We start from the raw sequence: 18,399 nt of genomic DNA, 5'->3' as shown, positions 1-18,399 counted from the left end.
ACTCCACCGTGCGTATGACTGCCTTGTTCGGCCACTGTGTCGCCGGCCAGGACCTGGAAGTCTGCCTGAATCCTGGCAGGGACTGTGCAATACGAGTGCAACGAGCAGGCGTTTGAGTGAAGGCCTGAGCTCTGCCCCTACCCGCTGTCGCACACCACCAGTGCCGGGACCGCAGTGGGGAGACCAGCCCTGCCGACGCCCACCCAAAGCAGAGCTTGGCGATGCGGCAGAATGAGAGAGTCGGGGGCCCTGGCCGCCCGCCGTCCCTGCCAGCCCGGGCGAGCTCACCTTTATAGTAGAAGAGGCAGCGATCCAGCAGGACGAACCAGCGTTTGTTCCACTGCTTGACCCCGGAGCTGGCCTGCAGGACACGAGGAGAGACAGCCGTGAGGGGCTGCCAGCCGGGCTTGGCGGAGGGGGTGGGAGGCAGGGAAAGGAACTCCACACCCATCCTACGGACACCCTGCTCTAGCTGCAGCCCCGCCACCAATGCATGGCAGCAACACCCCGGAGACCTTGGATACAGGGACCTGACGTTAGATTACTGCCTGGCACTGCCCGGTTCTGTCATTCCGGAGCCCAGTGCCACCCGTGGGGAAGGTGAAGGGACAAGAGATGAGCCAGAATGAGTGAGCGGAAGGGCAGGCAGGGAGAGTGGCGAGGTCAACCTGGGGAGAGCTGGTGGGCCCCAAGACTTGAAGGAGACACCCCACCCTCCCCATAGCAAGTGGGACCTGCTCACAACGAGCCAGTGGGTTGCTCCGGCAGGGTTGGTGACCCAGCATATTTCAAAGTCATTGCACCTGCCCATCAGGAGACCTGGCTGCATTCCCAAAGTTGACACTCATTTTTCTGTGTGACCCTGGGAAGATACTCAACTTCTCTGACTCTTTATAAAATTAAGAGACTCGTTCAGAGACAACGAAAGGACATACCAGAAAACATAAGGACTGCCATAAGCACAGAGGAATGAAGATGCCACAAGGAGAAAGTGGTGGCTACAGCGGGCAGAACGGCAGGGCGGCCTCACCTGTTTGAAGAGCCAGCCAGCCTTGGTGACAGGTGCGTTGGGGTTCCGCTTCATGGAGTGTGAGCGCTTGCCAAAGGCCACGGCTTTGCGGGACGTTCGAGTGGCCTGTGGGTGCAGAGAGAGCAGCTGGCCTAACTCTCTTCCCTCCTTTTCCCTCTACCCCCACGGAGCTGCGTCTCTCTGGGGTGACCCCTGGGTGCCCTCACGCCAAGGGGCCCAGGTGTGCACCTCGGATCTGCCACTAACTCAAGGGCCTGGCCTTTCAGTTCCATGGCCCTTTTTCTCATTTCTAAAATGGGGCTCAAGGCCGGGCGCGGTGGCTCTCGCCTGTAATCTTAGCACTCTGAGAGGCCGAGCCGGGCGGATCGCTCAAGGTCAGGAGTTCGAAACCAGCCTGAGCAAGAGCGAGACCCCATCTCCACTAAAAATAGAAAGAAATTAATTGGCCAACTAAAAATATATAGAAAAAAATTAGTCGGGCATGGTGGCGCATGCCTGCATTCCCAGCTACTCGGGAGGCTGAGGCAGGAGGATCGCTTGAGCCCAGGAGTCTGAGGTTGCTGTGAGCGAGGCTGACACCACGGCACTCACTCTAGCCCAGGCAACAGAGTGAGACTCTGTCTCAAATAAATAAATAAATAAATAAAATTTTAAAAATGGGGCTCAAAATAATAGTCCTGAAAAAAATAACATCATAGTCCTACCTACCTGTCTCACAGCTTTTTTGTTTTTGTTTTTGAGAAGAAAATAACAGGATTTTGCACTTCACTCCTGGCCTGTCTTCCCACCCTCCCCACCCCCGCCTCTTTCACTGTAACTCCCGCGGCTCTGTCCCTGCGAAGGTCTCCGTGCCCTCTCCCGCCTGGCACGCACTGAGCCGGGAGGACAGGCGGGCTTTCTCCTCCTACTGCCGCAAGGACTCTGTCATTCTTCCACGCTCTGGCAGCACTCTGTCTGCGAGCATCGCTGCCTGACCTCCCACTGTTTGACCCTTCTCATCACTGTCAGCTTCTAGATCATTCTTCATTCTTCCAGAGTCTCAGGATCTTGACGTCAGCCTCTTCCTACAAGTCCCAGCCACCATGGAAAGCATCACTGCTCCAGAGGGTGGCCCACCCAGTGGCCCAACCTGACACTGCCTTGGCGTCCTCAGCTCCAGCCTCCTCCTCCTCCTCCCTCCAGCTGCTCGCCCCAGGGCTCCACTTACACCTTGTGGCACGAGAGCCCCTCGCCCCTACCATCTTCCATCTTTGCAGTCCCGCTGTCTGATTGCAACCCTCCACCCTTGGGGCTTCTCCCTCCGTTGCCCGCCTACACCGGCTTTTCCACCCATCGAGGTCCCCAGCCCCCCAACTCTCCCCTTTCTTTTTAGACCCGTCAGCTACTTCTCGGTTTTGGTTATTTCCCTGCAAGGCCTGGGTCCCACGGTGGACTATCAAAACCCCCCTCTACTGTCTTTCTGCTGCATCTTGTTTAAAACCCAGTGCAGTATTCCAAATCAATCACATCACCCACGCCTGCCTGCGCTCGCAGCCAGATCACGGTGCTGCTGGGGGCGCAAACCGCACCGCAGGACAGACAAAGCTGTCCCCAAGCGCAGCTGGGCTCAGCCCCAGACAGCAACCGGCCCCCGCACCCGCCCCATTCCCCCCAGCCTCTGACCACCCCAACCCCCACCCCACAGCGGACCTGGCTCCTCCAGAGAAAATTGAGCTCATCAGACACGCTCTTCCTCAATTTCACACCCTTTCATCCAGAAAATGACCGCCCTTCCCGCCGTCTTTGCTCTTCCCTTCCAATGTCAGAAGAAGAGGTGTCGCCCTCCCTGCCAAGGCTCACAATCTGACCCGCCATCTCCTCTGAGACTCCTCCCGGGATCATCTCCCCGCACGTGTGTCTGTGATGTGTCCTCCTCGCTGGGACCCCCAGCAAATGGGCTCCAGTCTCTCCCGCTTAGAGCGTCTCTGTCTCCCACACTCGCCCAGGCAAGCCTGAACTCCCCCTCGGCCCTACACCCCCTGTCCACCGTGGGGTGACACCTTTCCTCGCTTTCTCTCCAGGTGGGGCTCCTGGGAAGAGAACCTCCCCCTTCTTTCCTCCCAGCACCCCTGAACCTCCTCTACCTCTTTTCTGAAACGGCTGTTGCAACGCCATTGATTTTTTTTTTTTTTGAGACAGAGTCTCGCTTTGTTGCCCAGGCTAGAGTGAGTGCCGTGGCGTCAGCCTCGCTCACAGCAACCTCAAACTCCTGGGCTCGAGCCATCCTCCTGCCTCAGCCTCCCGAGTAGCTGGGACTACAGGCATGCACCACCATGCCCGGCTAATTTTTTCTATATATATTAGTTGGGGAGTTAATTTCTTTCTATTTATAGTAGAGAGGGGGTCTCGCTCAGGCTGGTTTCGAACTCCTGACCTTGAGTGATCCTCCCTCCTCGGCCTCCCAGAGTGCTGGGATTACAGGCGTGAGCCACCGCGCCCGGCCAACGCCATTGATTTAAGGCCACTCAGTGCTTGACCAGTCTAAAGCAATGGACGGTGTCAACCTTTCTATCCTTCCTGAAACTCTTCTTCCGGTTTCTGCAACACCACTACTTTCTTTTCGAGGTCTCCGTCTGTGGCCACTCCTTCTCCATCTTCCCTTCGTCCACTCTGGGTGCTGGTGGACGCCAACCAAACCCGTGCTACCTTTCCCTTCTGCTCATCAGACGCTGTGCCTGTGTGCTCTCATCCGTGCCATCGCTTCCACTGCCGGCCACATGACAAAACTCCCCTGACCTCTGCCTGGGACCTCTCCCCCAGCTCCGGTCAATTTCGTAACGGGTTGTCTGACCAGGATCAAATAAGCACACAACCAAACTCATTCTAACAAACCTGTAGGTCTGCATTTCTCCTCTTGGCGAGTGGTGCTATAATCCACCCAGCCGCCCGCGCCAGCGCTCTGAATGGCCTCGCACGGGTCCCTCCTTCCCCCGTTCCTTTACACGGTCATTCACAAAGGGCTCATGAGTCTATCTGCGTAACAGTTCTCAAATCCGCTCTTACCTCGCCCATCCCACTGTTATTTCCCCGCAGGTCCTCATCTCTTCTTGCTGTCCATCCCATGATCCTGTCACTCTCTTGCTTAGCGTTTCTCACGAGCACCCGAGCGAGTTCCAATGCCCCAGCACAGCACCCAAGGACGGGCCCGTGAGACCCGGCCGGGCCTATAACCCACCTGCTGCCCCCTCGCCGGACGGGCCCGCTCTGGTCCTCCCCCGTCCCCCGTGCCTCTGCTCACCCTGCTCCCGCCTGGCGGACGGAGGCTTGGGGGCACAGGCCCATCCTCTGTTGCCTCCTGACAGACCCCAGCTCATCCTTAGAGTCTGCCGCAGCCTCCCCGCCTCCCCCAAACCTCCCGGACGCTTCTTAGCAGCCGGCTGCGCCTCCCCTCGGTGCCCTGCACCGCCCGCACCCCGCCACGCTGTGCGGGGTGCAGCCCCGGCCTCTGTCGCCGCCACCGCCCAGCCCGCTCCTCGCGGTGGAGGAGCTTTTGCTTTGTTCATCTCTTTGTCGCCAGAGCAAGGTGTCCGGCCCTAACACGCACTCAGTAAATTTCTCTAGAATAGAAAGGAGGAAAGAAGCAACCTGGCTTTGTTATAAAGCAACCCCACACCCGGTAAATAAAATTACTTTCTGAGCATTACTAGGAAAAACCCACATTTAGCGGCTGAGACTCACCATCTGAAGAAGTCGTTCACCACCCTAAGAACGTGCAAATCCCTCCGTCCGTCCTCTGCATAGCCTGGAAGCTGCTCCCCTGGTTTACCACTCCAGGCGCCCTCCCGCCAGCCCCTCGATATCCTGGCCTCATCTTTCTGCCCCGGCGACCCGAGGGGAGTCTACACACCCGCCTTCCCCACTCCCACAGCCGGGTTACGAGCATTTGCTGGAGGGAAACCACGGAAGCCTGCAGACTGCGGCCACAGAGAGTCACAGTCTACAGCCTCAATGCCCCCGGGGTTATAGGGCAACGTGCCCTGTGTCCCTGTGACCACCATGCCTGCTCCTCAATGTCCTCAAGCCCCCAGGCCCCCACCTGGAGCACCCCACCGCCCAACCCTACCTTGCACCAGGGGAGGACCTCAGGCGGGGGTGTCTCAGTTCCTGGACAGCCGCCCCCAGCGCCACACACCCTCTCTCGCGCGCAGCCCCGGGAAGGGGTACCCTGTACCCCGTCTGCATCTGAATCCCTCTGTCTCCACAGAAGCGACCTGCCGGCTGTCCCCTTTCCCCCCGAGCCTGTCCCCTGGCTCATTCCCCTCACACCTCTGACTTCTTAAAACAAAACAAAACCAACCAACAAAACCCCCTCAGTCTTGCATTACCTTCTTGGTTCCATCCCCCACCCCCACTTCCCTTCACGGCCGAGTTTGAAAACACTTTTTTTGAAATATTTCAAACATTTCAGCAAAGTAGGGGATAATCTGAGGCTCATCACGTTGTGATGTTTTTCCCTGACAAAATGAGGCAAGTCAGTGGAGCTAAAACTCCCTCGAGCCCCTTCCCAATCTCATTACCTTTTCTTCCTACCTAGAGGCAACTGCTGACCTCAAATTCGTCTTCCTGCCCACGGGTATATGCCTGGGCTGCAGACGTTGCCATAGATACGTGGATCTGCTTTTCGTGTTTGTGCATTTGCATAAATGGCATCACGTTTTCCATATTCTGCAACTTGCTTTTTACTCAACATTTGTGTTTTCAAGATTTATCCTTGCTCATACACATAGCTCCGGTTCGTTTTAATTTTTGGAGAGCGCTCCATCGTTATACGAACACACCACCATTGACTGTCCAGCTTCTCAGAAGAGCAGTTTCTACACTTCACCATTCCTACCTCCCTCTCCCATCCCCCGTCAAACCGCGCTTGCCGGGGTCTGCAGTGACCGCACTGTGGGCCCGAGGAACACTTTTAGCTTTCGTCTGACTTGCCCTTTTTGCAACATTCTTCACTGGATTTCTTTCTCCTGAGGCTCTCTCTTCCTTCCTCCTCCCTCTCTAGCTCTCCAACTGCCATGTCTTTCGTGACTGTCCCTCTAGATCACACCTTCTCAATGAGGGTGGGGCTCTTTCGTCCCCAGGGGACATCTGACAGTGTCTGGAGACACTTTTGGTCGTCACAGCCAGAGGGGCGGCGCTACTGGCATCTAGTGGGTAGAGGCCGGGGATGCCCCACGATGCACAGGACAGCCCCACACCACAGAGAATGATCCGGCCCCGGCGGCTAACAGCACTCATTTGAGAACCCCTGGTCTAGATGCTGGTCTTCCACAATGTTCTGCTCTGAGCCCTCTTGCCTTCCTGCTCTTTTTTCACTCTCTCCCTGGGTCCCCGAGCGTGCTCTCTGGAGCCCGCAGAAATAGCTGGGCAGGCGAGGATTTCCTAGCATGCCCCAAGACCCCACTAACCGTGCACTGAAGGCATTTCCTGCCCCACAGCTTGCCTCCAGGGCTGGACCTACCCGGATGTTGGGCCGCTCCTGAGGGACCTCAGACACCATGTTGTGGTTGGATATGTCGCTGTTGGTGGTAGCCGGGCGTTTCCCACCTGTTTTATTGGACATGTCCAAGGCTGATCTGATTTCAGATGGAACAGAAGAAAGAGACCGGTCAGAGCCAAGAAACAGTGGACACTGCCCATCCCTTTTCTCCACCCGGCCACCCGCTGTCCCCCGAAACAGACCTCCCGAGTGCCACTGGGAGGTCATCTCGGCCGCTCCTTTGGCTCTTCTGAGATCACATGCCAGTGATCCTGCACATGCTCCTCTTTCTTGCCTACGCGGCTATTTTACAAACCCAGACCCTGGGACTCCAGAACTCCTTTTGCTTCTAATGGCCCAGTGGCCTATGAGAGGTGATCAATCATCCTCTTTTTTTCTTCCCCCTCTCATTCAGTGAGCCAGGACACATGGTGGCAGGAGTTAGCATCTGGCTCTCATGGTGATTCCGGAAGGCCCCAGGTGACATGCCACCCCCACACCTGTCTTCTGCTCCAAGGGCTCAGCTTACAGGGTGTGACCACCTGGGACCCCAGGACAAGTGGATGAGAGCATTGAGCCAAATGAGCCTCAGAAGCTTCTGGTCCTCAGAACTGGGGTGACCCCACATCCCTCTGCTCCCCTTCCTTCCCAGCGGCCAGGGGGCAGCGGGATGGTGGCGGTTAAGGATGGAAAAGCCAACAGCAAGTGGGGGGTGAACTTACGTTTTCAGGTCAAATTTTTTGTTTTCCTCTGGGACCTGGCCGGTCACTGGGTGTAGGAATGTGTTCCGTCTTTCATTGTGGCTGCGGAGGCAGAGAGAGAGAGGGAAGTCGTGGTTTAGATGAAGGAGGCAGAGACGTGAGCCAACGGCTGGCTGTGCAGCCCTAGACGGGGACAGGGACAGGTGACAACGAAAGGAGCTCGTGTCCCTGTCCTCCGGTGGGGCCTGCGGCAGGCGCAAGGGAAGGCCGGGCTGGCTGCGGTTGGGGTGTGGGCAGGAGGTGGGAGGAAGAAGAAATGAAACCTGGTCACCTTTCACTAGTCAGCGTTAACCACTTCCTACAGATCCCTGGCGCTGGAAATTGGCCACACCTAACTCTGTCAGTAACCATCCCAGGTGTGGGGAGGACGTGGGGGGAGGGGGTCCACGTGCCATTCACGGTTGTCGGGATTTCACACGTGGCAGGTTCTCCCCCAGCAACCAGCCTGCCAGCGCTCCACGTAAAAAATGCTCCCTCATTATTTGCTGAAAGAACTCGCTCGCGACCTTGAACTCCTCCTCCTCCTGCTTTACGCTCCATCTCCTTCCTAAAAGGAGATGGGAGATCCAGAAACTCCACTCTCAAGCTTGGGCGGGGACCCTCCCCCAGCCCGAGCCCGGGGTCTCAGGGCTACTCGATGTGGCCGGGACCTCAGGAGCTGCCAGGCTTGAAGGTCAGTGCTGGCTCGACAGTCAGACCTAATTAAGGGACGCTGTGGCCGGCGGTGGGGTGGGGTGGGGTGGTGTGAGGACAGCCTGCCAGGAGACAGGAGGCAGCGTAGCAGGGGAGGGGGCTGTGCGCACAGGCAGATGGGGAGCGGGATCATGGGGGCTCCTCTGGGGAGTCCTGCCGGGGCGCTGCTGGCTGCCTGAATGTCAGGGCAGCTCCCCAGTGGGCTCTCGGGGAGACAGAGGGAGGCAGCAGACAGAGCTTGGAGGGGGCTGATGCCACGGGGCTAAGCCACAGACGGCAGCGTCTGGGATGGAGTCTTAAGTGGGGCCCGCTTGGCGAGAACGTAGTAGTGGAGGCTCGAGCATCCAGCCAGTGGCGGGACTAGGTGGGTTTCAAGGTCCTCTTCACCCATCCCTCTCGAGAAATACCGTGAGAGCCCAGAGCAGGGCTCGGTCTACCCTGAGAAGCAGGCGCCAGGCTGCTGAGCCTGGGCCACTGGAGCGCCCCCGCGGCACGGGGCCCCAGCTCTGCTTGACACTCGGCAGCAGAGGGAGGGGACCCCAGCTTGGTCCCTTCCAGCTGCGTAAGAGAAGTAAAATAACCTTTTAGGGACCCCCTTTCATTAGCCCAGAACACATCGCAGCCGCCGGGCTGTCTGCTGAAGCTAAAGATAATATCAAAGGGTGTTTTTGCAGCTTCCGAAGAGCAGTCCTGTTCAGATCTGACCCAAAGACAGGCAGGAGCTGGAAGCATGGCAGGCAACAGCCACAGTCCACGTAGAAATCTGGGCTTTGCAGCCCGGGCTCGCCAGTGAGGACCCCGACTCTGGCCAGAGCCCACCAGGCCTGGGTCCTGAGTCTAGCACAGGTCCGCTCCCCACACATCCAAACTTTATTCCCACCTCCCTCCCAGGCCCAACAGGGATGCTCTTGACTTAAGCACAGGGCGTCTCTGCAAGGAAGGGTAGCTGTTTCCAGTTATCCTGGCCACTGGCTCTGCCCCATTTCGGAGTCTAGGGGGCAGGCGGTCTGTGACAACGGAGATACCCCAGGTGCCGAGTTTTCTGCCTTTTCCCAGTGGCTCGGAGCACCCGCCCCCCGCCCCAACCCTCCAATCTCCTCCTGCTCCGCGTGTCCCCAGTGGCAGCTGCTGGAATCCTCCCTGCAGACCCTGTTACAGGCAGACACACGCACAGAAGCACACACGGGCTGCTGCCAACACCGCGAGTCTTCCAGGGCTTGGCACAGCTCTCCCTGCCCGAGCCTCTCCTACCCAGCAACCCCTACACATGACGTCCTCTCTCCGTCCCGGCGCGACCAATTTCAAAATAGCTTCCCCTTCAAAAAGCACTGCAATGCAGCACCCGTTGACCTAGCTACACTTCCTCCTCCCAGTCCTTGCAGGCAGGCCCCTCACGCGGAAGCCCCCCGGATCCGCCCCAGGCGAGCTGCCGACTCAGCCTGCTCGGACCTAACCCGGCTCCTGGTCCGCGAAAGGCATCCCTACCTGACCCGTCGATCAGCCCGAAACTTCAACATCTTTTTGGCAGCTCCGTCCCCAGTTTGGCAGCCTCAGAGGACCCGCCGGCCACCCTGCTCCTACCATCCCTCCGGGAAGTAAGTCCTCCGGTCCACCTCGGAACGCTGTGGCGGACACACGGGGCGAGCGGCGGCGGGGACTCTGCCGGCTGCCCCCTCCTCCCGGCTCTGGCACGGGAGAAGGGGCCGAGGGCTCTTCCTGGGTGGTGGCAGGGGTCGCCCAGGTGCCCTAGGAGGCCTGTGACTTCCTAACATCCGGCCAGGATGCGACCAGAGTACTAGAGGCAGAATGAGCAAGGAGGGGACGACATGCTCCCGGCTCAGATCCGAAAGGCGGAAGCGCTGAGGCGGAGAGGCAGGCGCTAGCAGAGCAGGTGTGCCGCTTCCAGGTAGTCCGACCTCTCTGAGCTAAGGACACGGAGAAGCGGGGCGGGCGGAGGAGTCCGGGGCTGCGTTCCCATCTGCACGGCGGAAACTCGCGCCAGCCCGACCTGCAGGGACGCCGTCCTCCTGCCTCCCCAGCTCCCAGCCCAGAGCACGGGCTCTCGCGCTGGAAAGCAACTTGCTTCTCAGAGACTCTCCGGATCCCTGGGCACAAGGGTTAAACGAAGCTCCGGATCCACTGGCTGTTATCGCTGCCGCCGCTGAGAAGCCAAGGCTGACTGAGTGAGTCTCCTCTCTCAGCCTGCCCAGCCTTCTTCCATGCGGACGGGAGCAGAATGAGGGAAGCTCCTCTGCCACCGTCCCCCCCGCACGCGGCCCTCAGACACGGCACCCGGCCGCCCGCCCCGCGCCCTGCGCGCACGGGGGTCCGGCTCCCGCGAGCAAGGCGGGCAGATGGGCGTGGACCTGGTGGACCCAGGGCTGGTGCCAAGGCTTGGGCTTCTTCGCTCAGGCAGAATTTCAAGAAAGCTTCCTCCTAAGGGCTGCGAGGAAGAGGGCAGCGAATGGGGCTGGAGAGGGGGGTCACTGTGTGTTTACTGCTGAAAACCTTCCCAGTTGCAGGATGATAAATTCCAGCTGGTGACTGTCAGATCTGCTCAGGAGCGAGGAGGTCTGTATTGACGTTAATGCCCCTGAATTCTCCGGAGGCCAAAGATGGTGACATCTCCCCCTTTCCTAATGCCCTTGCGTCTTAGGATCCCTGGATTGCAAAGGCCTTCTGACAGCCGTCTCTGCCCGTCCCCTGCCTCCAGGCACGGCCGCTCTCCAGTCCCCGAGAAGTGCCTTGGCTGTCTGTGAAGTGGGCCGGCAAAGCAGGCTCCAGACCCACTGCTGCCTCACGCTGCCAACATGTTCTTTTTGATACCGAATTGCAGTTCCTCTGGCTTCCTATATTATTCTATTTTGCCTTCACATGACAGATTCCTTTCTGACTAACGTGGCTCTTTTTTAGCAGCACCCGGCATTCTGTTGACATCATAGTCTGTTGCCATGGCAAATTCTGTGATGTCACAACAGACACTGAAAGGGAGGGGCTAATCTAATTTTTTTTTGGGATGAGTGCAGAAACCGGTTGGGAAACAATGCAATCAGTGAATGGAACAGCAAACAGACAACACCATTACTGCACCCGAGACGGGACAAGCCGGTTGCGTATCACTGGAGTCAACAGCTAATCTTAAATCCAAAAGGTCAACATATTCAGCCGTTTAGTAGGACTTTTGCAAATGATTTACCCTGGTGACAGCAGTCCTCGGTGTTTAGGTCACACCCTCTCCCCGTCCCTAATTTGGTTACTTGGGCCCCGCTTGGGTCATGGAGACCTGGGCCCCCTCCTAATGCCCGCTTGAGGGTCCTGCCTGTGCATAGTAGGTCCTCCATAAATATTTCTTGAATAAATGAATAGAAAAAAACTCTCCATGCTCCGATTTAATTCTTAACCACCTGCATTTGGAGTTTAACATTCTATCACCAAGGGCTTCCCTATCTTAGCTCTGTCTTAAAATTAATTACTTCCTCTCCATGAGAGAAGCTGTTTCTGCCCCCCTCGCCCCCTCACTCGGCTTCCCTGCCTGGCTCCCCTCTGAATACATAGCTTGGCTTTGATCCATCTTCGGTAGGAGGGGAAGAAAATTAAGCTCATCCGCACAGGAGGAGGAGGGGGTGAGGTGCACTGGGAAAATGAGTTTTCTTCCTCTAGAAGGCAAAAATATCCCCTTTCTCCTTGAGATGAGCTCAGGGGCCTCCCACAGCCCTTGCTTAAGTTGCAAGTTAAATTACTTCTCCCATTCCCGGTAAAGATAGCTCAAGGGAGTAGGAATGAAGCAAGGCTCAGGGGCTTCCCCCTGCCTTTTGAGAGCTCCGAAATCCTCAGGATTAAGTCGGCACACAGAATGCCTCGCTGGGGTTCTCTCCTTCTGCCACTAAACTGTACAGTGTAACAGATTTTTCATGTCAAGTTAGACAACAAGAAGAACTTACTAGATGCCAAACATCAAAAAGGAAAACAAGAATAGGCATTCCGTTTTCTCACTCCTCTTTCCTTCCTTTCGGGATGCCAAAAGGCTTCCCTCTCTCAAGGACAAATGGTTATGAGCACACGTCCGAATGGGCCTTTCAAACTCCACCCGAGAAAAACGAGGAACATCTATAGCAGTAAAGGAGGTCTTGCAGAGGCAGCAGGAGCACCCCTAAGCTCCAGAGAGGCCCAGTGGGTGGTCGCTTGCCCGCTGCACCCTCAGGGGTGGTCCCAGCGGCAGAGCCATCGCTGGAAAGAGAGCGCGCGGCAGGGCGAGGCTTTCAGCCCAAGACCCAGCAGCGCGACTTTACTTCCCCAGCCCTCAGCCTCCCCGTGCGCAAATGAGATATCTTCTACGAAGTAATCGAGCACATATACCAATTCTATCAAATAATAGCTACAAACTTTCGAAACACTGAACCTCTTGCGTAAGAGATAATGGCTATGGATCACTCTGCTCGAAAACAAACCAAGCAGGCTGCTAAAGGCAGGGGCTAGAAAATGGAAACACAAAGTCCCAGGCTGAAGAAGGCTGCCTAGGGGGCCTACGGGGAGGAGGGTGCCAGGGGCAGGCGCTGCAGAGGTGCCAAGACCAACAAGGCACAAAGGAAAGAGGCAGAGCCTCTCCACTTTCCAGGCCGTTGTCTCTCCCCACCTCGTTATGGCTCTGCTGTAGCTCAGGAGGCACCCTTGCTTGGGCCCTGAGTCCTGGCGACGTCTCACTAGCAGAGGTCACCACGTACCGCCGCTACCTCGCCGAGCGCCCGCCCCGCCAGAGTCAGCAGCCACGTGGAGCGTGCATGGTGCTACGCTGTTGAAAGCGACAAGACCAACCCGAGTCTTCCTGACCCTTTGCAGGCATGCATGTCTGCACGCGTGCACAAGTGATGCCCGGAGCTCCCTCTGTGATCGATACCGAACAACTGGAGAAACACGCTCCACTCCTTCCACCCTCTGGGTCCCTCTCCGTTATCCGCCGTGCACCAAACCGCCTCGTTTCCAGAGCTCCTGAGAGTCAGCAGACAGAACCGGCCTGGCCCGGCTTCCCCACCCCGAGGACGCCTTGGCTTCTGGCACCGTTGCTCATTAGGTGGAGAGAGGCTTTCCAGGGGAGAGGAAAGGGGGCTGCCCGGGGCCCGCCCCCCCCACTTCCCTCTGACACTCCAGGGAGGATGTTTGCTGCCAGGGAGGGGAAGGTGGGGCGAGGTTTGGCCCCTGCTCCCCGCCTCCCCCGCTGGATCCCATCGTTATTTTCAAGGAGGCTTATCTGCTCCAGCATTCTGTCCCAATTAAAAACCAACTCGGTTTACGTCTCCAACCATCTCGCTGTGCCTGGTTCCTGAAAGCTCCCCCAGCTGTTTCTAGGAGAAAACGCATGTTCCTGGCCAACTTCCCGCCAAAGCTGCTCTGCCTTCCTACCTACTGCCGGCGCAAAGGAGGGGCCGAAGGGCCCCGGCAGTGCTGCAGGAATTTGCAAGTGGGAAGGAGCCCTCTAAGCAGCGCTGTCTCTTCCACGTGGCACCTGCAGACCAAGATGCCAGCTCCACAGGTGTTGCGGACCAGCGGCTGTCACCCAGCCTTGTCCCTGCTTTCTCCTTCTTCTCTGCCCTGCTCCAACCCTCCTGTGATGCCACAGTTATATCCAAAATGGCAAGAATGTGGTGCTCTCCCCCGAGCAAATTTGGAATGTCCTAAAATGCTAAGCTGCTGGGCTGCACATGTCTAGGAAGCAAGACCCAGGCTGCTCCCTTTCCTGCTGGCCTCTGCCCATCCTCACAGTCTCCCAAGCCCCAGACCTGCCACGGCCACCGTAGAGCGGTGAGGGGGATGCCGCCCGAGCTCGGCCCGGCCTCAGACAGAACAGGAGGAGCTGGCTCAGTGGGCAGGGCGGGAACTCGCAAATCAGGGGCCCGGCCGGATCCAGGCTTCCTCCTTCCACCTGTGCAGCTGCGCTTCCCTCATCTCGCACTGCAGTGTCCCCCGCCCAGGTCCCTTGTCCCTACGATAGGGGGTGGGAAAGCCTGGGACGGTTCGTAACGGGAGGGGGCTTCGTGTGCTCTGTAGTCGGGGTGATGGGTTCGCGCTCAAGTTAAGAGCACGCACACGCGTGTGCACGTGCACGCCGGAGAGACAGAGAACGCAGGCGTGCTGACCTTCTGCTCTAGTTTGGACATTTTATCTCTAAACCGATTGTTTTACTTTATGGCATTTCGTTTGTCTCCTGAAAAATGAAGCTAACCGGGGTAGACAGTCGGCATAACCATGACGGTCATTAAAATACCGCAAGTCTCACGCCGGTCGGCAAAGAGCTATTCCCACCAGTCTCTCTCGAGTGTCCCTGCCCCACCTCCCAGCCGGGGTGGCGGTCTCCCACCTCTCCGTTACACAGAGACTAAAGAGTCCGTGCCTGGCCCCCCTGGGCCCTCCAGGCCGCATCCTTTCTGGTCAATACATTATTAAATGTCATTCCTGGGCATGGCCTGGCTTTCACCCTCTGAACACCGAGGTTCCTTCCAGCTGCTCAGAGCCGTGACCCCACGCCCCAGAGGCTGGCATGGGCGGGACAGGGGGCACTGTCCCCTCTCACCCAGGCCCGCTCCCCGGAGCCCCTCGCACTCCCCGTGCCCTGTGCTCTTGTTTTGTGCCCTGCTGGGGAAAAAAGGAAATAAAAGGAGGAAGAGCTTCCCAGGGCTCCAGCTCCAGATTTTCCTTCTCCCGACCTTTCCCCTTGCGGCTAACCCAGAGAGAAGCAGAGAGAGAGGCCCCTGGCCTCCGAGTGGCCTTCTCCTGACAGTCAGCAGCATGGAAGGACCCTAAGGGGTAACAGGGCAGAGCAATCATTAATTACCCCACCCCAGCTCTGAGCTGAATCCAAACCCCTGCCCTTCCGAGGCTGAGGCCGCTCCGCTGTCTGCTTCCCAGTCTGTGGCACTGAAACCCCGTCTCTCCGAGCCTAACTCAGCAGATCTGCTTCTGGCGTCCTACGGAGAGCAGTGACCCCGCCCCGCCCCGCCCCACCCCACCCCACGGAAGGAATTTCACTGAGTGAGTGTCTGTAGAGTCGCAAAGCTGGGCTGATCTCTCTCGTCCCCATCCTCAAAATCTACCGACGCCTTCTGGGTTCCCAATCTGACAACTTGAGAGTCAAGCTGTCCAGTGACTTAGTTTTCTCATTTTAACAGGAAAACAGTGATATGAAGCCTTGGTGCCTTGTTCAGCAGACAGCACAGCTTTCCCACCAGACCAGACACGGGGGAAGAAAGGCTGAGGCTCTGAAGGAGCATGAAACCCAGGGGAAAACGAAACTCACGCAGGCGCGGGTCCCTGCACTGGGAGGCAGGCGAGGAAGGCCCGTTTCAGAGTCAGGGAGGCTGACGTGCACGTCCCCAGCCACCGCGACAGGCGAGAGAAGACAGAGTTCGTGTCTCCTTGGGTCTGCCCCAGTCCCCGCTAGTCCCCCCCGGCTGAGCCCCCCATCCCCAGGGAGGGCGGGGAGAGCTCCGTGATCCGGGAGAGCCTGCCTGCACACGGCCTGCCCAAGAACACGGGATGAGAGCCACCAACCTTCCACTGGTGACTCCCGAGAGCTACAGACTGGGGGCCGCGTGATGGGGGATGGGGATACCCACGCATGTTAGCCCGACACCACCTGCTGGGTGCAGAGGCACAGGAGGCCAGCGCGCAGACCGCCCACACCTGGCTATCCCTGTCGCTGGGCCCTGCCGTGCCCCACGGGCGTTTCTGAATAGCAGTTGGAAGGAACGGTTGCAGCCGCTGCCCGCAGCCTGGAGGAGAGCACGTGCCGTCCTGGCCGGGATGGCGAACAGCCACTGGAGGAGGCAGGAACACTCAGCTGCAAATCCCTCTCGCTGGGGACTAGGGGGCAGCTTCCATCTGCTCGGCCCTCCTCTCCCTCCTCCTCCCGACTGGGCAGCCGGACCCTGATAAGAGGCTACAAAGCCGGAGCTTTGGGGAGGAGAAAGCAGTGAATCAGCTGCTGCAGGAGAGCAGGCGCCCGGACAGCTGCTCCTGGAGGACGGAGCCTCCCGCCTCCTGGAGGGCAGCCTGGGGAGGGGTGGCAGCCTCTGGGGTGGCCGTGCTCCTCACCTGCCCGGGGAGACCCGCTCTGTCCCCCGCTCCCCGGGAGGGCCTGGCTGGTCCTCTCTCCTAGCCTGGGAGTAACAGGGCAAGCCAGGACACAGACGCATTGTGGGAAAATCCGAACACCTCTGTCTGCCAGCAGCGAGGAGTCTGGAACTTCTCGCGTACTCGGGGAGCTTGCCAAGGGCTCCGGGAGCACAGGAATCTCCCCGGATCGCTGTCTGCTGCAGGCAGGATCCGAAGCCAGCCTAGGAACAAGGGCTACCCGTGAAACCAGCCAGAAAATGACTGTGCCTGGGCGATCCGACGCTGTCTTCCCCCTCTCTGGACTGAGACGGTCCCTGGTGAGCCCCCCTGCCCTCCGGGAGAGCAGCGAGACCTGGAAAGGGACGTGGCGGGTCTGTGAAGGAGCCGTCACACGACAGCAAAGAACAGACAGCGTGCGGACTCTCCTTAAGGAGAAGGGCAGGACCAGAGGCCTCAGAGCCGGGAGTCTGGGTAGCTGGCACTGCTGAGTTACTCTGCCTTTATGCGGCTCAGTTTCCCCATCACGGGGAACACGGGGAGCGATACAGGGTCTGCTGGGAGGACATATTTAAAGTGTCTAGGCCGGGCGCGGTGGCTCACATCTGTAATCCTAGCACTCTGAGAGGCCGAAATGGGCGGATTGCTCGAGTTCAGGAGTTCGAAACCAGCCTGACCAAGAGCAAGACCCCTTGCTATACTATAGTCTCTACTATAAATAGAAAGAAATTAATTAGCCAACTAATATATATAGAAAAAATTAGCCAGGCGTGGTGGCGCATGCCTGCAGTCCCAGCTACTCGGGAGGCTGAGGCAGGAGGATTGCTTGAGCCCAGGAGTTTGAGGTTGCTGTGAGCTAGGCTGACGCCACAGCACTCACTCTAGCCTGGGCAACAGAGTGAGACTCTGTCTCAAAAAAAACCATAAAGTGTCTAGGAGAATGCTTGGTGCATAATAGTTGCTCAGTAAGAGGCTAATATTATATTCGTTAATACAATAAGGGAATAAATAGCTGTACCCAAATCTGCACCATCCAATTCAACAGCCACTAGTCATATGTGGCCATTCAAATTTTAATTAAAATTGAATAGAATTAAAATTTCAGCTCCTCAGTTACACTAGCCACATCTCGCTGTGTCTCAGTAGCCCCCGTGGCTGGTGGCCTCCACGTTGGGCAGAACAGCCACAGGACATCCCATCATTGAGAACTTTCTATCGGACAGCACCTGGCTACACGTTCTCTAAGCCACCTTCCAGTTCTCACATTTTTTAATTCTACGAAAAACTTCATTCCAAACCAGATTATTCTTCCACCAGCTGATATGCGCTCAGTGCCCTCAGGAAATACAAGTTCCCTTACAGTCCTGAGCTAAACCAAAAAGAAAGGAAAATTTGCTGTCAACAACAACGGCAAAAAGTTAAAAATTAAAAATCCAGTGATACATTCTAAAGTCCATTCAAAATTCACTTGGGCAATCCATTGTTTTTCAGTGGTATGCATGAAGACATCTCTCCGGGGTTTGACAGTGTTGCCACTAACCGTGCAGGCCTGGTGGGAGGCAGGTTATAGGGCAGCTCCAGGAGGTGGGGGGGGGCAGCACTGGAAAAGGGGAAGGAGGAGGGGAGGAGTCTAGAGATGGGAGCCCTGTTCCACCCCCTCTGCCTTCCTTTCCCATCTTGGGCTGGCCGACCTCTGGCTGATGCTGGAGGGAGGAGGAGGAAGGGGAGGTCCACAGGGCCCTTTGGTCCAGAGGGGGAGGAGCTAGCGCGGAGGGGGATAAGACAGAGGGCTGCCACCAAGGACAGCGGGCTTAGCATTCTTCCTTCCCTGCACCCACCCAGACCTAGGGACTGAGGTCAACACAGGGAAACAGCCTGGCCCTAAACAAACAGCCCAGAAGCAGGTGCCAGAGTGTGCCCATCCATAATTGTGGCTTACAGAGAGGAGGGAAGATCTCAGAGGAATGGAAGAGGTGCTTCCCGGCGGGAATCAGCTTTGAGCAACCGGCTGGCTGCAGCCCAGATAAGGGAGGGCCTGGGAAGGGCGGCAGGGAGGCAACCAGACAAGGGACGCTGCTGCCCCCTCCCCTGTCCCCCTGTCACGCAGCAGCCTTGAGGGAAGACTGCGCAGGGAAGCTGCCACAAGGAGGAACAGGATGCCTTGGGAGGTGAGTACAGACGGGGAAAGGGAGAGGGATGCTGGCGGGTCCCAGCCAGGGCGGAAACCAGCCTTGGTAAGTGACACCTGAGTAACAGGTGAGTCAGCCTACACCTGTCGGAGTATATGAGCAACAATT

The 18,399-nt window shown here is 57.7% G+C and overlaps 1 protein-coding gene across 16 annotated transcripts in view; it reads right to left on the bottom strand.

Annotated features, from left to right (window-relative positions):
• PLEKHA6 (pleckstrin homology domain containing A6) overlaps nucleotides 1–18,399 on the bottom strand; it is a 138,619-nt gene that overhangs the window by 34,699 nt on the left and 85,521 nt on the right. For 15 of the 16 annotated variants that reach the window (XM_012758965.3, XM_012759001.3, XM_075996932.1 and 12 more), the window contains 4 exons: nucleotides 7,268–7,348; nucleotides 6,528–6,642; nucleotides 1,031–1,135; nucleotides 289–361 (listed from right to left, as the gene is read on the bottom strand). In XM_012758965.3, the coding sequence (XP_012614419.2) occupies nucleotides 289–361; nucleotides 1,031–1,135; nucleotides 6,528–6,642; nucleotides 7,268–7,348 (374 nt within the window). Of the gene's footprint in view, nucleotides 1–288; nucleotides 362–1,030; nucleotides 1,136–6,527; nucleotides 6,643–7,267; nucleotides 7,349–9,484; nucleotides 12,392–18,399 lie in introns of those variants that run through there. The other variant, XM_020284447.2, reaches the window with a different exon arrangement.

The sequence above is a fragment of the Microcebus murinus genome, chromosome 23 (genome assembly GCF_040939455.1).
Source record: "Microcebus murinus isolate Inina chromosome 23, M.murinus_Inina_mat1.0, whole genome shotgun sequence".
Classification (NCBI taxonomy): Eukaryota; Metazoa; Chordata; class Mammalia; order Primates; family Cheirogaleidae; genus Microcebus; species Microcebus murinus.
The sequence above is the reverse complement of the archived record's forward strand: the minus strand, read 5'-3'. Positions and strand labels throughout refer to the sequence as shown.